At 45.6% G+C, this 16311-nt stretch overlaps 1 protein-coding gene across 1 annotated transcript; it reads left to right on the top strand.

Annotated features, from left to right (window-relative positions):
- The first annotated feature begins 2420 nt into the window (after positions 1-2420).
- On the top strand, positions 2421-15394 carry pelp1 (proline, glutamate and leucine rich protein 1). Its single transcript, XM_062517287.1, has 17 exons — positions 2421-2562; positions 2996-3060; positions 3312-3417; positions 4782-4931; positions 5358-5429; positions 5554-5613; positions 5968-6124; positions 6534-6666; positions 7147-7234; positions 7348-7436; positions 8447-8560; positions 9448-9598; positions 9954-10113; positions 10222-10277; positions 11303-11521; positions 12413-14368; positions 15051-15394. The coding sequence occupies exons 1-17, from the start codon at positions 2422-2424 to the stop codon at positions 15141-15143; spliced, it is 3810 nt and encodes a 1269-aa protein (XP_062373271.1). The 5' UTR covers position 2421; the 3' UTR covers positions 15144-15394.
- Positions 15395-16311: the final 917 nt, after the last annotated feature.

Below are 16311 nucleotides of genomic sequence, written 5' to 3'. Positions count from 1 at the left end.
GTCTTTGTGACTCGGCTAACTTTCAAAAATGTTACTGTAAGATAAAGGCAAAACAAACTACATGTCGCAAAGCGGTACCAAATATGACTGCACATTCCTGCACATTCTTTCCGCAAAAATAATTCACGCTTGTCAATGTGTTTCCATCTTCTGTTGAATTCCCTACTCTTGCAACTTTTGTGTATGTAAATTAGCGTGTGCATGTGTGCGCTTGCTTGTATATGTATGCTTCTCTGTGTGTGTGAGTTTTCGCTTGTAAATGTGTGTGGGGGGGTGATGGTGTGTGTGTGTGTGTGCGTGTGTGTACTTGCCTGCATTTGTGAGTGTGTTTTATGTGTCTCTGCGCATGTGTGTGTTTGTGCATACCTGCATGTCTACTACTGTATGTGTGTAGGTGTGTGTGTGTGTGTGGGGGGGGGGGGGGGGTGTATGTGTGTGTGTGTGTGCGCGCGCGTGTGTGTACCTGTGTGAATGTATGTGCATGTGTGTGCGGGTGAGTGTGTGTGGTTGTGCCTTTGTACATACTAAGTGTACCTTTGTTGCAGACTGAATTGCACTTTGCACGCACATCAAACTAAACTACATGCATGGACAGTTGCTGAGTTTACAGCCTGTCACATAAGACTCAGTGTATGAACTCGTGGTCATAATGAAAACATTTAAGAATGTTCTCTACGTTACTGGAATTGTACTCAAATCCTAACAAGTAATGTAACAGATGAGATGTTGACGTTTTCAACATGACAACTATAGTCTGGCTATCACCATACTAAACTCAATCTTTTAAGATTGAACATTAATCTGGGGAGTCTGCGTTTTATTTCTACAAAAGGTGTTATCAATGGGCATAGTTCAAATGACTACGCTTGGATAGTCCTTCAACGAATCAGACCCACGCCTGTTGGATAAGCCAGTTTGTGATTGCACCCAGCAAAAGCGGACAGGAAGCAGGAGGGATTGATGTGAAGGTTTACAGTCTGAGCTGCTGGCAGATCAGGCTGGGTTTACCCAGTCAATACCCAATGCAAAGAATACGCTTCTGATCGGGTAGGCCTATGGCAAAAACACAAGGACAAAATTTAGCGGAGCTGCAGTACACTGTTTCTCCAAAGGGGGCTTCAAAATTACAATCTCAATAAAGCTGCTTAAAGGTGAACTATACACGTTTTTCAGCTTAATTTACCTTAACTGATCAGTTTCAGAGTAATTGGAATGGTTATTTCACTTATTTTGGTTTAGATGATAGCGGTATTGCTTCCCCCTAGCGCCTGTGAGCGGAAAACCCATGCTTGCAAGTTTGTGCCACAAGGTCGGTGGCATGCAAGGCTTTGCAGCCTTGCAGCCTTGCAATCATGCTCAGAAAAAGGCTGACTGACCCTGATTGACCGATTAAAATATACACGCTAGCTGTAGGGGAAGCTCTGCAGAGAAACATAGGCCTAAGAGTAGGCTAAAACGAGAAAAAAGCAAAGAAATCGCCAAACCTGCATATTAATTAGGCCTACGGCAAAAATCACATAAACACTAAACTACATTTCTAACTATGTTACACATTACCACATTTAAAGAGACCCTATGCAACTTTCTGCAGAAGACGATCGCTCTTTGTTTACATCTGGAAGTCTGAGACGTAGAACCACGCTTGCAATTTATATATTTAAATACACGCTAAAGCTGTTGGGGAAGCTCTGCAGAGAAAATGCAAGCATAAAACGAGCGAAAACGAACAACGAAACCGAAACCTGAGATGAAATCGCCAATCCTGCATAGTTCCTCTTTAATCTGCAACACCTCACTTTGGGCCTAGGCAAGGAGACAATTTATAGGCTAGCTTTATATTTTAGCCTCATGGTAAGATGCTGTAAAGTTTTGTTGTGGAAAGCTCTTGAAGGCATGTGACTCTGGCTCATTAAATGGCCTGTATTAGGCTACTGCCTCAGACAAAATGTGCAGTAGGCTACTTAATAAGGGCATCTCATTTTTGTCTCTCCTTCATTCCTCCATCCTCTTTACATCCCTTCCTTGTTTCCTTTGTGAATTCACAAAACAAATACAATTCCTAAAGGAGGAATGAGCCTAGCCAGAGACTGGTTCTTAAGGATCTTGTCAAGAGGGGTCTAAAGACTATTCAGTTAGGCCTAGGCTACACATAGGATAATTCATTTGATATTGCATTGATATTATTGTTACTATAAGGCTCCTAAAATAGCCTACAGGTTTAACAACTTTAAAGAAAAAACTGTTAACTGCTAGTGTTCAATAAATCACTTTGAACAAAGGCTTCAGCTAAATTCCATAGACTAACCAAATCCATAAGCCACATGATCATGAATGGTTTCATATCTTTTACTGTCTGTTTCATATGAGGAGGACTTTGTTTCGTCGCGTGTTAATGACGTAGTTGTGTTCAGAAGCGCAAAGATGGCCACGGCGGGTTGGCTGCATGGCTCCGCCAGTATGCGGCTGACCGAGGGGTTAGTGTCAGTTTTGAAAGAAGAGCGACCCGAATATTTACCCTCACTTTTGGCAAATTATCGGGAGCATGGCGTGATCCCGACGCAGGTAAAACAGCTTCACGGGTATGCTGTTGGTGACCCCACTGTTACCATAACGTCAGCTAACGTTAGCTATGATAGCAAACTGTATACAAAACGTTAGCTATCCTTGCTTGCGGGAAGGTAGACCCTACTGTTCCCAGCCTGGATCTTTTGTTAAGTTACTATGAGCCTGGAGTAGCCTTGTGAAGACGTTTTGCATAATTGATTGATGTCCTTGGTCCACCGCTGTTTAATCTGTCATGATCATACTTACAAGGATGGACGCAGTTAATGTTAGCCGTGCATTGTCGTGGCTAGTTAAACAAGTCAGCAAAACAACTGATGTTGTTAATTAGAACAACATCAGGTTGCGATGGTCGATACAGTCAGTCGTCAGTCAGCTGTCTCTTTCCCGGTGATTAATGTTATTGTGGTAAACGGTGCGTGTATGCTTTCAGAATAGTGCAGCGGTTGGTGGTCTCGTGGGGCTCAGCAACGCACGCCTTGGCTCAAGCAAAACCAGGTGAGCTCCTCCGAAAGGTGAACTCAGCAGTATATGGTGTGGAAGTAAGACGATCACTGCACTCTTATGTCCTGGTGGTCTGACATAGTATGCGGCTTGTAATTATCATACTATTTATTTTTACTTGATAGCGGCATATTAAAAGTGTGTGTGTGTGTGTGTGTGTGTGTGTGTGTGTGTGTGTGTGTGTGTGTGTGTGTGTGTGTGTGTGTGTGTGTGTGTGTGTGTGTGTGTGAATGCATGTATGATAGGTTTGAGGGTCTCTGCCTCCTCTCGGTGTTGGTGAAGGATGGCTCCAGCGAGCTGTTCCAGCAGCATTGCCTGTCATGGTTACGCTCTGTACAGCAGGTTATTCAGGTGAGCAACCACACTGTGATGATCAGGTGTTACACAGATACAGGAGTGCCTGGCCATCCAGTGTTGCCAAACGTTCCTTTTCATGTTGACATGTTAGGGATGTTTATGTCCTCAATACAATTCAATTAGCCCTTTTCACGTGATGTCAGACGAAGCGTTGCTGGGTATCCTCCGGCATGTCCAGCCGCCAAATACTACAGAAGAAGAAGAAGACTTCTTCTTCTTCTGTAGTATTTGGCGGCTGGACATGCCGGAGGATACTGTACCCAGCAACGCTTCGTCTGACATCACGTGAAAAGGGCTAATTGTGTGTGGCAGGCAGCCCTAAAGTTATCTTTATGCAGTCATTTCCTGTGTATCAGCCACATTGTGTATAAGATGCAGGACAGTGTTTTATGCAAGTTAAAAGGAACAAAACCATATGTTTACCATATTAACTGCCCCTGTGTGTTAACCTAGCTGAAGAACATTTGCTAAATCAATCTATTCATGGGTTTCATCAGGTCCCTTTCCACAGGTGGGTTAATCAAGCACCATGCAGTCTGCATTCATAATCATGGTGCTTGATTTAATACACCTGTGGAAGGGACCTGATGAAACCCATGAATAAGCCGCGGCTAAAAGTTGGGGAAATTACGGGTAGATACATAAAGCCGCATTCACATACGTCGCTACTCGCCCATCTCTGAGCGAGAACTGTCAATGGAATGTGAATGTGTTCTAGCGGAATGTGGCCACTGGCCAGGACAGGCGATGCGAGGACTAGCGATGCGATGTGGGCGGGTACGGAGATAAAATAATTTTAACTTTCAGCGATGCGAGTTAAGCGAGTACCAAATCAGAATGTAGAATAGAGATGATTGACAGTTAACGGACATAGACTGTACCGAAGCCTGCAGCAGATATTTTTTTCTGGCAGCGAGTAGAATTTCGGCGAGAAGCGAGGAGTGATGGGCGAGGAGCGATGGGCGAGTAGCGACGTATGTGAATCCACCTTAAGAATTTAATGAAGACATGTTTGATTGTTATTCATATGAATTGGTAGCCTGGCTAGCGCCTACCACTTCTCAAATAAGACGCGGTCTGGCGACCAGACGTTCATTTTCTTGTATTTGAAAAAAATGCCCAGATCCGTTCATTGGGCGCCACGGATGTCTATCAAATGCGTCTGTGCATAGCTCATCATGGTCTTGCTTTCTCCCCTGTTCTGTTATTGGTCGCCAACATCAGGCGAAAATTTGGGTGTTAGTTTCCAGACTGCTTTAGCAGCGTGAATGAAATCACCGCGCAAGGCAGGATGGGAACACCCAGGCTAATGAATTGGAAAGTGTGTAGTCAGATAATCTTCCGTGTCCTCACTTTAGTCACAGGCCCCACTGCCCTCGGTTCAGCTGGCCGTCATGGTGCTGCAGGATCTACTGCAGTACTCCTCCCAGATCCCAGAGCTGTCCAGGGAGATCGGGCTGAACTGCATCCTGGGAATCCTGACCTCTTTGCTCAGTCTCAAGGCAGAGGTATGTCTGGAATATAAAGAAGATGTAATATGATCTGAAATTTCCCCAGGTATAACAATGACACCCAATACAAATCCATTGTGAGAAAGTTTCTCTTTGTATTATATCCTCAAAATAAACCGTCTGCACACTTCATCTTGACCGAAAGCTAGGCTCCCTGGCATAAGTGTGCAGACAGTTTATTTTTGAAGATTATCAGTTTTTGTTTGTCAGGCACGTTTGTTATTGTGAGTGCTGTGAAAATCCTTCAAAATTACCTCAATCTTAGTATTATATCCAAAATTTGCTATTTTGTGTTTCCGAAATATTACACTGTGAAGCAAGCTAAGAAATGTTGTGGATTACCTGTATGGCTCAACTGCCACAGTATGAAGTGTTTGCTTCTGTCATCCAATTTTACTTTCTTTTTCTATCTGTGTCTGATAGTCCCACCTGGTAGCTATGGAGGGTATGATGGCGTGTATGACCTACTACCCTCGTGCCTGTGGGTCTTTGAGGGTGAGTGATTGGAAACTTGGTGTCACTTCAGATAATCTTTTCTGATAAAAGAAAAATATCCATGTGGTGTTATGGATGGTCTATGGATGTAATTTGTAACTGTGCATGTATTTTACTGTAACAGGAAAAACTGGGAGCCTATTTCATGTCTAAAATGGATTCTGACAATCCTAAAGCGCAAGAGGTTTGTTGGTCACCTTAGTTTCATTCAGCAGTATGACATGTCTGAATATTCATGAAGAAAGTACAGTAGATTTCCGCACACTGGAGACTCCAAACCGACAAGGTTTATTTAAAAACACACCTGAAGAAGACCCTGGTGGGTCGAAACGTTGTGTGTTTTCAAATAAACCTTGTCGGTTTGGAGTCTCCAGTGTGTGGACATCTACTTCCTTTATCACTGTTACATTTCATGTGTCCTGAACCTGGCCCCATTGAGGTGGGATGTGCATGCACCTACTTGACCTAAAAAATGTCTGAATATTCACTCAGCTGATCTGTTTTTTTCTGAAATATTAAACTTTGTCTTAATCCGAAGGTGGCGTGTGAATGTTATGGTCGCTTGCCTTGCCTGGGTGGCGTCCTGGAGAGAGGGGGAGGCGGGCGCAGAGCCGAGAGCTGGACCAATCAGACTCACTGTCTCCTAGCTACAGCGAATAGCATTCTTGCGCAGCTCTACCAAGGAGCAGAGACTGGTAAGCATGCTTTATGGTTTATTTATGAATATATGGATACAAAGACGGTTTTTCAGGATTTCTTTTTAGATTCCTTATAACAGGTTTAAGAAATGTAGAAAGATTGTAACTGTCCTATTCTGGCATATATTTGAGTAAGTCCTAAATAGTAAGGCCGTAAATTGTAGTGATTTTCACAACAGCTAAGGTGCATTCCACTCCCCCCCCCCCCCCCCCCCCAGCTGTTCTAAATCACTGGAATTTACGGTCTCTCTGGAACAACAACTAGAAACATAATTATTTGTTTATGCGATTAAATACAATGGCTTCCTGAAATTACCTGAATCAAGTCTAATCCTTTACTAAACTGTTTGCCTATCCTGATGCTGAGTGTGTCTCTGACAGAAGCTCATGTAATGTTTCCCCATAGAGGGAGTAGTGCAGTACGAAGGCCCAGGCCTGGAGTTGCCCTTTCCTCCACTCGATGAAATCGACCCCCTCCTGATGCTCCAGCTCAGCCACCGATACAGGGCTGTGTGCCTGGCTCTCAATCGCACACTCAGGTACTGATACAGGGCTGTGTGTCTGGCTCTCAATCGCACACTCAGGTACTGATACAGGGCTGTGTGTCTGGCTCTCAATCGCACACTCAGGTACTGATACAGGGCTGTGTGTCTGGCTCTCAATCGCACACTCAGGTACTGATACAGGGCTGTGTGCCTGGCTTGCAATCGCACACTTGGGTTCTTATATGGGACAGTGTTCCTGGCTCTTTAAACGCACATCCAGGTACATACAATTACTCTCAGGTACTAATACAGGGATGTGTGTCTGGCTCTTAAATTCACATCCAGGCACCTACAGTAACACTCCGGTACTAATACAGAGCAGTGTGTTTGGCTCTCAAAACATACACTATTGTACAGTTATACTCTGCTGGTCATACTGAAGAAGACATACAAGGAATAAGAAGACGTACTGTAAAATGTGGTGTTAACTTGTTTGTTTGTTTGTTTGTTTGTTTGTTTGTTTGTGTCTGCTAGTGTGGACTCTGGCTCTCCCGTCCGACTACCTGTTCAGCATATCCTTAACTTTGTGTGTCGGGCACTGGGCGTGAGCAGCAAGAGCATTGTGAGTGTCTTTCTCATTCAATATACACTCTCTACTCTCAATGGTGGCAATTTTGCTTACAGGTTGCTGTTTAATATGGATAAAGGATTTCTAATGTTTGTTTTCTTTACCAGAACCTCACAGGCGATGGCTGCCTGAAACTGCTGGTCTTGCCTTCTGTACATAGTGACACTGTGGATGTCCTGTCTACGCTTATCAAAGTGTGAGTAACATAATGACTTGAAATATCCTTTCAAATTAGAGAAGTCGACTCTTATAATAGACAAACTAGTAGTAGTCCATGAAAAATGGGGTCTGTTACACCTTATTTACCATGGACTAAAATCTGGTACACATTCAGGTTGCAAAACAGTAAGAAAAATATATATATTTGGCCCCTTTACAGTACATTACATTTAGCAGACACTTTTTTCCATCTAAAGTGACTTACAAATTTCAACTATGTTTACAAGGGATTACATTGTCATTATATTGTCCCCGGAGGGTTAAGTGTTCAACGGTGGAAGCCAGGAATTGAACTGACAACTTTCAGGCTACTGCACGCCAGCCCAGTTCCTTAACCACTACATGACACTACCACCGCCCCGCTAGCCCAGTTCCTTAACCACTAGACTACCACCGCCCTTAATCATCACACTACCACCGTCCCTTTAAAGGAGGAAACATTTCTTCTGCCATTTTTACATATTCCGCAATTTCACTGTCAGTATGACCATCTTATTTGGACTCTATCCATTCATTTAGAAAAGAAAGATTGTTTTAAGGAGTTTTTGGGGCTTTTGCTTTCAATTCAGATAGGACACTGAAGAGTGATTGGTAGCAAGCAGAGGGTATGGACACTGTTGCCACTTGTGCCACAGCTCACGCAGGAATGGGATATTTAATGAGTGAAATAACTGCCAGCAGCACACATTACCAAAATGTCTGCTGAATGCATGAGTTGCTTAGAAGACATTTTGTGATTTAGATTACTAAATAATTGCCAATGAATGTAGTACTAATTGTGTGTGTGTGTGTGTGTGTGTGTGTGTGTGTGTGTGTGTGTGTGTGTGTGTGTGTGTGTGTGTGTGTGTGTGTGTGTGTGTGTGTGTGTGTGTGTGTGTGTGTGTGTGTGTGTGTGTGTGTGTGTGTGTGTGTGTGTGTGTGTGTGTGTGTGTGTGTGTGTGTGTGTGTGTGTGTGTGTGTGTGTGTGTGTGTGTGTGGTAATGGCAGTGTTGGAGGGGGCCTGGCACAGTACAGCAGCGTGTTGACCAGACTGTTCTCTCAGTCGTTGTCGTCATGGACTCCACCACCAGAGGCCAGTATTGGCCAACAGAGGGCATACAGGTAAGAGACCATAAAATGAACATGTTTAAATAACCATTTGGCCAGTTCACAGAAGTTTGATTGTTCTTGTCTTGTCATTTTGCACTGAATGTATTAAATTAGTGTTCTATCTATCAAGGATCTCGTGTCTGATAGGAACTGGTAATAAAAGTATGTTTATTAGGACATACAGTATGTGCTCGATATGTACTGAGATATTACAGAACGGTGATTCTGCACTCAGTCCAAAATAAATCCAGGAAAAACTGGACTCAAGTCATTTAACTGTACTTGTTTTGCAAGGCTACACTCAGACTAGACCTCTTTTTTTTTAAGCTACCAGCTTCCGTTTTACATTATAATCATATGGAGTAAAAAGTCCCCAGATATTTTGTTTAAAGGCTGTTGCCGGTGTTTCTCTGCAGCTCGGAGTATCTTTTTCAAGTTGAAAATAGTTAAGCTTCTCAGGAAGAAAAGCGTACGTCATCAAGCAGGTTTTTTTTTTACAGTTGACCAATGACAAGCATTCCTAACGAGCAGAAATGGAGACTAGCGGTGGAGAAACTTCTTATAATCTACTTTGAGCACAGTGAGCTATATGATGAGATTTAAACTGTGAGCTATATGATGAGATTTAAACTGCATCACTATATTCATTCATGGAGTTAAACTGGACGTGTCCCAAATGTTCTGGTAAGCCGATTGCATTTTTATTGCATTCGTATAAAAAACTAGCATCTAAGCTACCATTAACTCTTGATTAGCACACATTGTTATGGCAGCAAAAAACTCCCTCAACTTGGCTGCCAGCATTTTTTCTTGGCCAACAGAAGCCCAGTCTGAACATAGCCTTAGGGGTTATTGTGTGGTTGCGCTCAAAACACTGCTGTTCTTGTTCTTGCACACAGTGCTGTGCGTGTGCGCCTCTACCGCACATTAGAGCTGTGGGTACAAGTGGGAGGGGCCTCGGCGTGTGTTCTACAAGGAAGTCCCACCCACTCAGAGCTCATTTTCACCCATCTGATGGGTGACCTCACACCCGGGGCAGAGGCCATCAAGGTGAGCCTAAATAATTTATGTTTATGATTGTTACTTGGAAGACGTGCTTGTCCAAAACAATTTGCAGCAATATCAATAATCATTTCGTTAGCATTAATGAATGAATAATTGGAAGTAAAGTCAAAAGACTGCAGTAAATGTAATGATGATGATAATGACCAGAATAATATCAAGTCTTCATGATAACAGTAACCAAACATATACACAACATTGCTCTGTACAGACTCTGTTGCAAGGTAAACAGATGAGTCTTTAAATGTTTATGTTTAAACGTAAACATTTATGTTGAAACTCTCTTTTTCAAAAGTTCAATCTTCAGTGACGCTTCATGTTTTTGTCCTGATGCCAACACCAGCTCAAGGTCGGGCCGTCAGTAGGAGCTGACATGGTCGCCCCTGCAAAGGCTGGGCCTAGGCGGACGAAGGGTTTAGGCCTGGGAGACACTGGGACAATGACCACACAGCGGAAGGGAGATTCATTGGCCAATCAAGACACCTGCCTGTCTGCACTCAGAGGTTTGGCACCTTGCTATATCGGAGGACAAATTACCTCAGAAGAATTCTAACTAATTACTAATATAACTATTATTTAATAACTAATATTTATAAATGTCTTCCTTGCAGTTCTGAGGCACATTATTCTCAACAGTGGGACTCTTTTGAAAGATGAGCTGCATAAGGTTTGTAATGTGAATATTTGTCCATGGGTGTGGGGCTAAAATAAATTTGCTGAAAGTATATGTGCAGACCTAACCCACTGCCTACTGGAATTGTTGAAATGCTGCAAAGAACAGCGAACTCCTGAGTCATTATGCATTTTTCTGACCGATCGCGTACCATTGTTTAAAGTGGAGGCGAAGTGGTTGCTTCCGCTCACATTGCATCCAGCCAGTAACTGATAAACATCTCTGCTACACACCCAACCAGTACTTCTTCTTTCTGTAATAGATGTTTTGAGATTCATTATGCCATCAAGGAACCACAGAAAGGGTTTCTACAGTGGCAATGAAGATATTTTCTGAAGCTGATTATGTTCCTTCAGTGAAAATGGGCCCTTTCATTTAAAACATAGTAACTAAGGAGTTTTGTCTAGCACCTTGTTCTGTGCAGTAGTTTTCCTATAGTCACTCTGGACAATGGAAGTTGGTTAATTAGTTAGTTGACTATTCGGTTGTTAAGTCCGACGTCACGGACCCAGCAGCTATTTTGTGAAAAGACGTTTATTAGCGCAGCCAGACGGGTTTTGCTACTTGTAAACTTTGTCATCACCACCTTCGTTTTAGCGGTTTTAAAACAAAATCGCTAAACTTTAACAAAGTAATCACTGTAGCTATGCAGCCAGATGATATATGAATGGGTAACGTCGAGGCTTCCGCGAAAAATATAGATTTGATTAGGTTGAGGCAACAAGTCCGTATAAGATGACAATTTTCTTAAAGGCTAGTCAGAATAGCGGAAAATAATAGTTTATTTTACTGTCTATGGAGAATAACATGTGAGTTTGAAAGCCGTTGGACCCGGAAAACTATTTATTATCCCATTATTACATCATCACTTAAAAACCGAATTAATTAACCACTTAATCAGTTAACATTTGAAGCTTCCTCTTCATCTCACCGAGAGTGTTTATATGCACCCTAAAAACTGATTATCATATGTGCTATATGTGTTGATCTTTTCCCCTCTTCTTTGTCACTTGACGCAGAGGCTGCAGGACATAGTGGTCCCCCTGTGTGTGCGGCTGCAGCAGCAGCAGCAGCTCTGTGATGTGGAGTTGAGTGGCCAGTATGGCAGCCCTGCGCCGCGCCGTGAGCTCTACCGCCTCCTGCTGGCCCTGCTGCTGGTGCCGTGTCCGCGCTGGCCGCCGCCGCTCGCCTGCGCCGTGTCCTTATTCAGCCACGGACGCCGCGACCGCAGCTTGAAGGTCAGATTCGAGATTCGTCTCGTGCCAGTTCGTTGGCCTTTGGCCTTTGTATTCTTGTAACCTGTGTCTACCTGTGTAACCTGTAGATGTTTATGATCATCATGTTTTGCCTCTCTATGATGAAACTTTGAATTTTGAAAATTTGAATTTTGAAGTTCAATTACTTTTGGTGGTGTAAGAGCTGGGTTTGACAGCCTACATAGTTTGCTGGTGAACTAGAGGTGAGATCTTACATTTAGCAGCATGTAGCTTAATTTGTTACTCAAAAGATCAACCCACTGCATCTGGAAGTTAGATTGATAATGATCAGACTGGTTATTTTTAGACATCCGTAGTTTGCATGCACCTACACTGATGACCACAAGACTTGCTTGGTCGTTTGAAGTGAATACATGTTACCAGAGGCATTTTATACTTTTTGTATCAAAGTAGCTATCTAGTTGTCTTACAGACTGTAATAGATTTGCCTTGAACATTGATTTACTTACTTACAATAACAATAGTTGGTTCTGATAAAACTGAACTAGTTTCCTGGAGTCTTTTGGCAATGACACAAATAATGTTGTGTTGTGGTTATGTTGCACATAACAAATAACTGAAATAGTATACTGTGTCTTTCCCAAATTCCTAGTCCCCTTCATGTGGCAAAATAGTTTGTTCTGTTTGTGTGAAGATGGGCGTCAATGTTGATAGAGACACATCCGTTTTTTCAGAAAAGGCAACTTTGGGTTAAAGATATTTCATATACAGAGCTGACTTCTAGTAACTTGTGGGTTGTTGTCCTGTGCAGAGGTTGTTCGGTTTCGCTTTCTCATTTCGATCTCTCGCTCTCTCGCTCTCTCTCTCTCTCTCTCTCTCTCTCTCTCTCTGTCTCTGTCTCTGTCTCTGCAGGTGTCCTCGTTCTGTGCGGAGGCTTTGACCATATGCAACTGCTTGCTCCACCCACGCGCCCCCTCCATCTCCCTCCCGCTGCCCCCCCTCGCCCTCAAGCCTACCTCGGCCGCGCCGGTCCTCCCGTCCTCCCAGAACCCCGTCTTGTCCCTCCCCAACCTCCTGGCCGGCTCCGCTCCCGGGCCCCCGTTCCCGGCGCGCCACCCTCTCTCCCTGGGCCCGGCTACCCTGCTGGGCTCCCTGGAGAACCACCTGTCCCTCGCCGCTCCGGTGCTGCCTCCGCCGACCATCCCCAGCATCCCGGGCGATCTGCTGTTGTCACCCTCGCAGCCGGCCGACCTGGCAGGCCTGGGAGCCCCCGAAGCCCAGCGCCACATCTTCATCCGCTACGACAAGGAGGAGCCCGAGGACGTGGAGATCTCTCTGGAGAGCGACTCGGACGACAGCGTCGTGATCGTGCCCCCGGGCATGCTCGAGCAGATGAGGCAAGACGGCACCGCGTCGAACGCCCCGACCATGCCCACCAACTCTGGCCCGCCTGCCCAGGCCCCCACGGCTGGGCCGTGTCCCCCCACAGTCCCAACCGTGTCCGGGACGGAGGCTGTCAGCTCTGGAGATACCCCGCTAGCCAGTGAGCTCCCCACCCCTGCATCTCTCCCCCACCAGGTCTTGCCTGCCACCCCCAGCACGAGCAGCTCCTTCCCTGGTGGCCAGGCCAACCCGCTGGTGCCTCTGGTGCCTCCCCTGGGCTCGTCCACCCCCCTCGTGCCAGCGCCCCCTGTCAGTCTGGGCGAGTCGCTGCCCGGAGCTCAGCTACAGCAGATGCTGATGCAGCCGTCGCCGTCGCCGTCCCAGCTGGGCGTGTCGCTGGGGGTTCACATGCACAACCACATGAACCCGCTGGCCGTCAGGCAGCAACAGCAGAACCTGGCCAGCGAGGAAGAGCAGACGGTCATCAACATTAACAGCACAGACGAGGAAGACGAGGAGGACGAGGACGAGGAGATCGAGGACGAAGATGAGCTGGGAGAGGAGGAAGAGGAGGGACTAGAAGGCAGCGATTTCCCGGAGGAGGAGGAGGAGGACGAGTACTTTGACGGCGACGAGTATGGAGAGTACGACGAAGAGGAGGAGGAGGAAGGAGAAGAGATTGAGGAGGAGGAGGAGGAAGAGGGGATGGATGACATCCCGCCACTGGAGGGCGAGAGCGAGCAGGGCATGATGGACAGGGAGGAAGGAGAGGTGATCAGACCCGAGGAAGAGCGGGGGATGGAGTTGTTTAGCTTGGACAGAGACGGACTCCAAGGTGAAGGAGCGGACCGCGTAGGAGAGGAGAAGACGGTCGTCTGCGAGGAGGAGGAGGAGGAGGAGGAGGACGGAGGCAACGTCAAGGAAGGAGGAAGCTTGGAGGAGAAGGAGAAGAGAGGAGCGCCAGAGAGGGTGGAAGGCGTCCTGTCCTCGGAGAGAGCACCACAGAGCGAGCGGGATGGGGGCCCGATGATGGGGCCTGAGATGGAGGGGCCGGTCCAGGGTGACGGGATCAGCAGACTGGAGCTGGACACTCCGGAGATTGGGGTGTGGGATCAGAAAGAAGCCCTACAGGAGGCGGTTTCGTCCCTGGAAGCAGGCGCCATAGAGCAGATCCCGGGGGTCGTGTCAGAGGTCAGAGACCTGGAAGGGCTACAGCAGCAACAACAGCAGCAGCAGCAGCAGCAGCAACAGCAGCAGCAGTCGTCTAGACCAGAACAGGAAGAGCTGGCCAGTTGTAGTGATGTCGCAGCCCCTGGACAGGAACTGAGATTGCAAGACCTGGAAGAAGCGCCCAAAAAGGAGGGTGCAGAGGGCGAGGGAAAGGAGGGAGAGGAGGAGGAGGGGGAGGAGTCGTCGAGAGGAACCAAGCGGAAGTTGGACGATCTGGAGGAAGAGGTCGTGGAGCAGAGCGGAGAGAAGAAAAAGGTAGAGTGCCAAGTCACATCACGTTCATAGCACATTTCAAATCCACACGCACACACAACGCACAAGCTAGTAGGAAGCTATAGGCTAACTGGTCATGAGGTCCATCTAGTCATTGCATGTGATGCGATCTGGGAAACTCATCACATGGTGCAATTTTACCAACTTATGATTCCGATACCATCCTAGCAACATTTGAAGATTTTGGGAGGATAGTATCCAGGATTTTACTTGGGGACAGTGTCAAGAATGTTGCTAGGATGGTATCAGAATCTCAAGTTGGTCAAATTTCCCCAGGGAGGCCCCAGCCGTGGCGCAACTGGCTGGGGCACCTGGAGCGCACGCCAGCGTCCGGGTTCGATTCCCGCCCCGTGGTCCTTTCCGGATCCCACCACTGCTCTCTCTCCCATTCACTTACTGTCTTTCTCCACTGTCACTGTCAATAAAGACATAAAATGGCCAAAAAAAAAAATTCACCAGAGAGAGTTGAAAAAGAGCAAAAATCAAGGATATTTGAGTGTACTATGTGATAGGTTTTTTGCACATTACATCACATATCCTGTGTATGTACTTTTCACGTATTAAGTACCATGTAAATATAATTTGGTGCAGTTCAGTTCATAGACTGAGCACATTTCTCTCTCTAGGGTCGTTACAATGTCTCGTCTCTGTGATCTCTCCGCAGCTGGATGACGAGGCCATGGCGTCCATGCTGGCGGATTTTGTGGACTGCCCTCCCGACGACGAGGAGCACCGTTCCTCTCCAGCCAACTCTTAGGCTCGGCCGAACCAGGATCTCAGCAGGACGCCAGAATCAGGATCGGAAAAAAGGTGTCTCGTCTACTGTCGTTTGTCTGTTCCAGTGTCAGTGGAATAAAAAAAACGTCCTTCCTCTTCACCCATCCAAAGTGAAAGTGCCGGATGAATCAGTGATATTTATGAGAAGCGCTTGTTACATCTACTGTCTGTTATGGAGATGATGACACTATCATGTACATTGATGATGGGGAGGAAGGGGGCGGCGGGGGGGGGGGGGGGGGGGGGGATTCTATTGCAGTGATAACGTAATGCTTTCCCAAAATCAGGCTGAATCAGACAAAGCACAATGTGAAAAGTTACACCTAACAAACCCTGACCATCTAAAGAGATATTGAGATACTGGTAAAAGATTAAAAAAAAACAACAAAGGGATATTACAGCCATCATTGGACAGTGGGACAGGAAGGCATATGGAGAGGGTCTCTGATTTATCTTACATGGATAGTTGAAAGGCAAAACAGATTTTTGCTTTAACAGGCGATGTCATGCATGCTCTGATGGAGCCTATGTGTAATGTTTTCCTCCAGCTTTCAATATTCTGTTTTGTCCGTTTTTATTCTTATTTTGTTACGCAAAATAAACATTGTAGACTCATGCTTCAGTAGTTTTTTTTTTTTTTTTTTTTTTTCTTGCTTCTGTTCTTGAAAAACAATCTCTTCAGTCTGTTCATCCACGGTTTTGTTTTCATACTCAACTCCGTAACACTGAAACAACTGGTTTGTTGTCTGTCTGTCTTCACTGTACCACATCGGGGGCAAGATAGCCTGGGTAACACCAGACCAAGCTCCATCTTTTAAGATAGAGCATTAGTCTGGGGAGTCTGCTCTGTATTTTCTACTGCACAAGAGGCGTGATCAGTGGGCATAGTTCAAATTACTGTATGCATTTGGATAGTCCTTAGTATGGTAATAGCCAGACTATGATGGGCCTACAATTTGCATGTAATGCACACTTGATGTGCCTGAATATCACCATCACCTGCATGCTGGTAATGAGGAAATAGAATTTCTACCTACTGGAATGTAGAGGGGAATTCAACAAGGAAGGAAATTCAAATGCTCTAGGTGAACTATTAACACCTGATCTGTCACACCGCAGCAGACACGCATATCCATACCATGAATAAC

Source organism: Sardina pilchardus, chromosome 16 (assembly GCF_963854185.1).
Source record: "Sardina pilchardus chromosome 16, fSarPil1.1, whole genome shotgun sequence".
In the NCBI taxonomy this organism is placed as follows: domain Eukaryota; kingdom Metazoa; phylum Chordata; class Actinopteri; order Clupeiformes; family Clupeidae; genus Sardina; species Sardina pilchardus.
The sequence above is the reverse complement of the archived record's forward strand: the minus strand, read 5'-3'. Positions and strand labels throughout refer to the sequence as shown.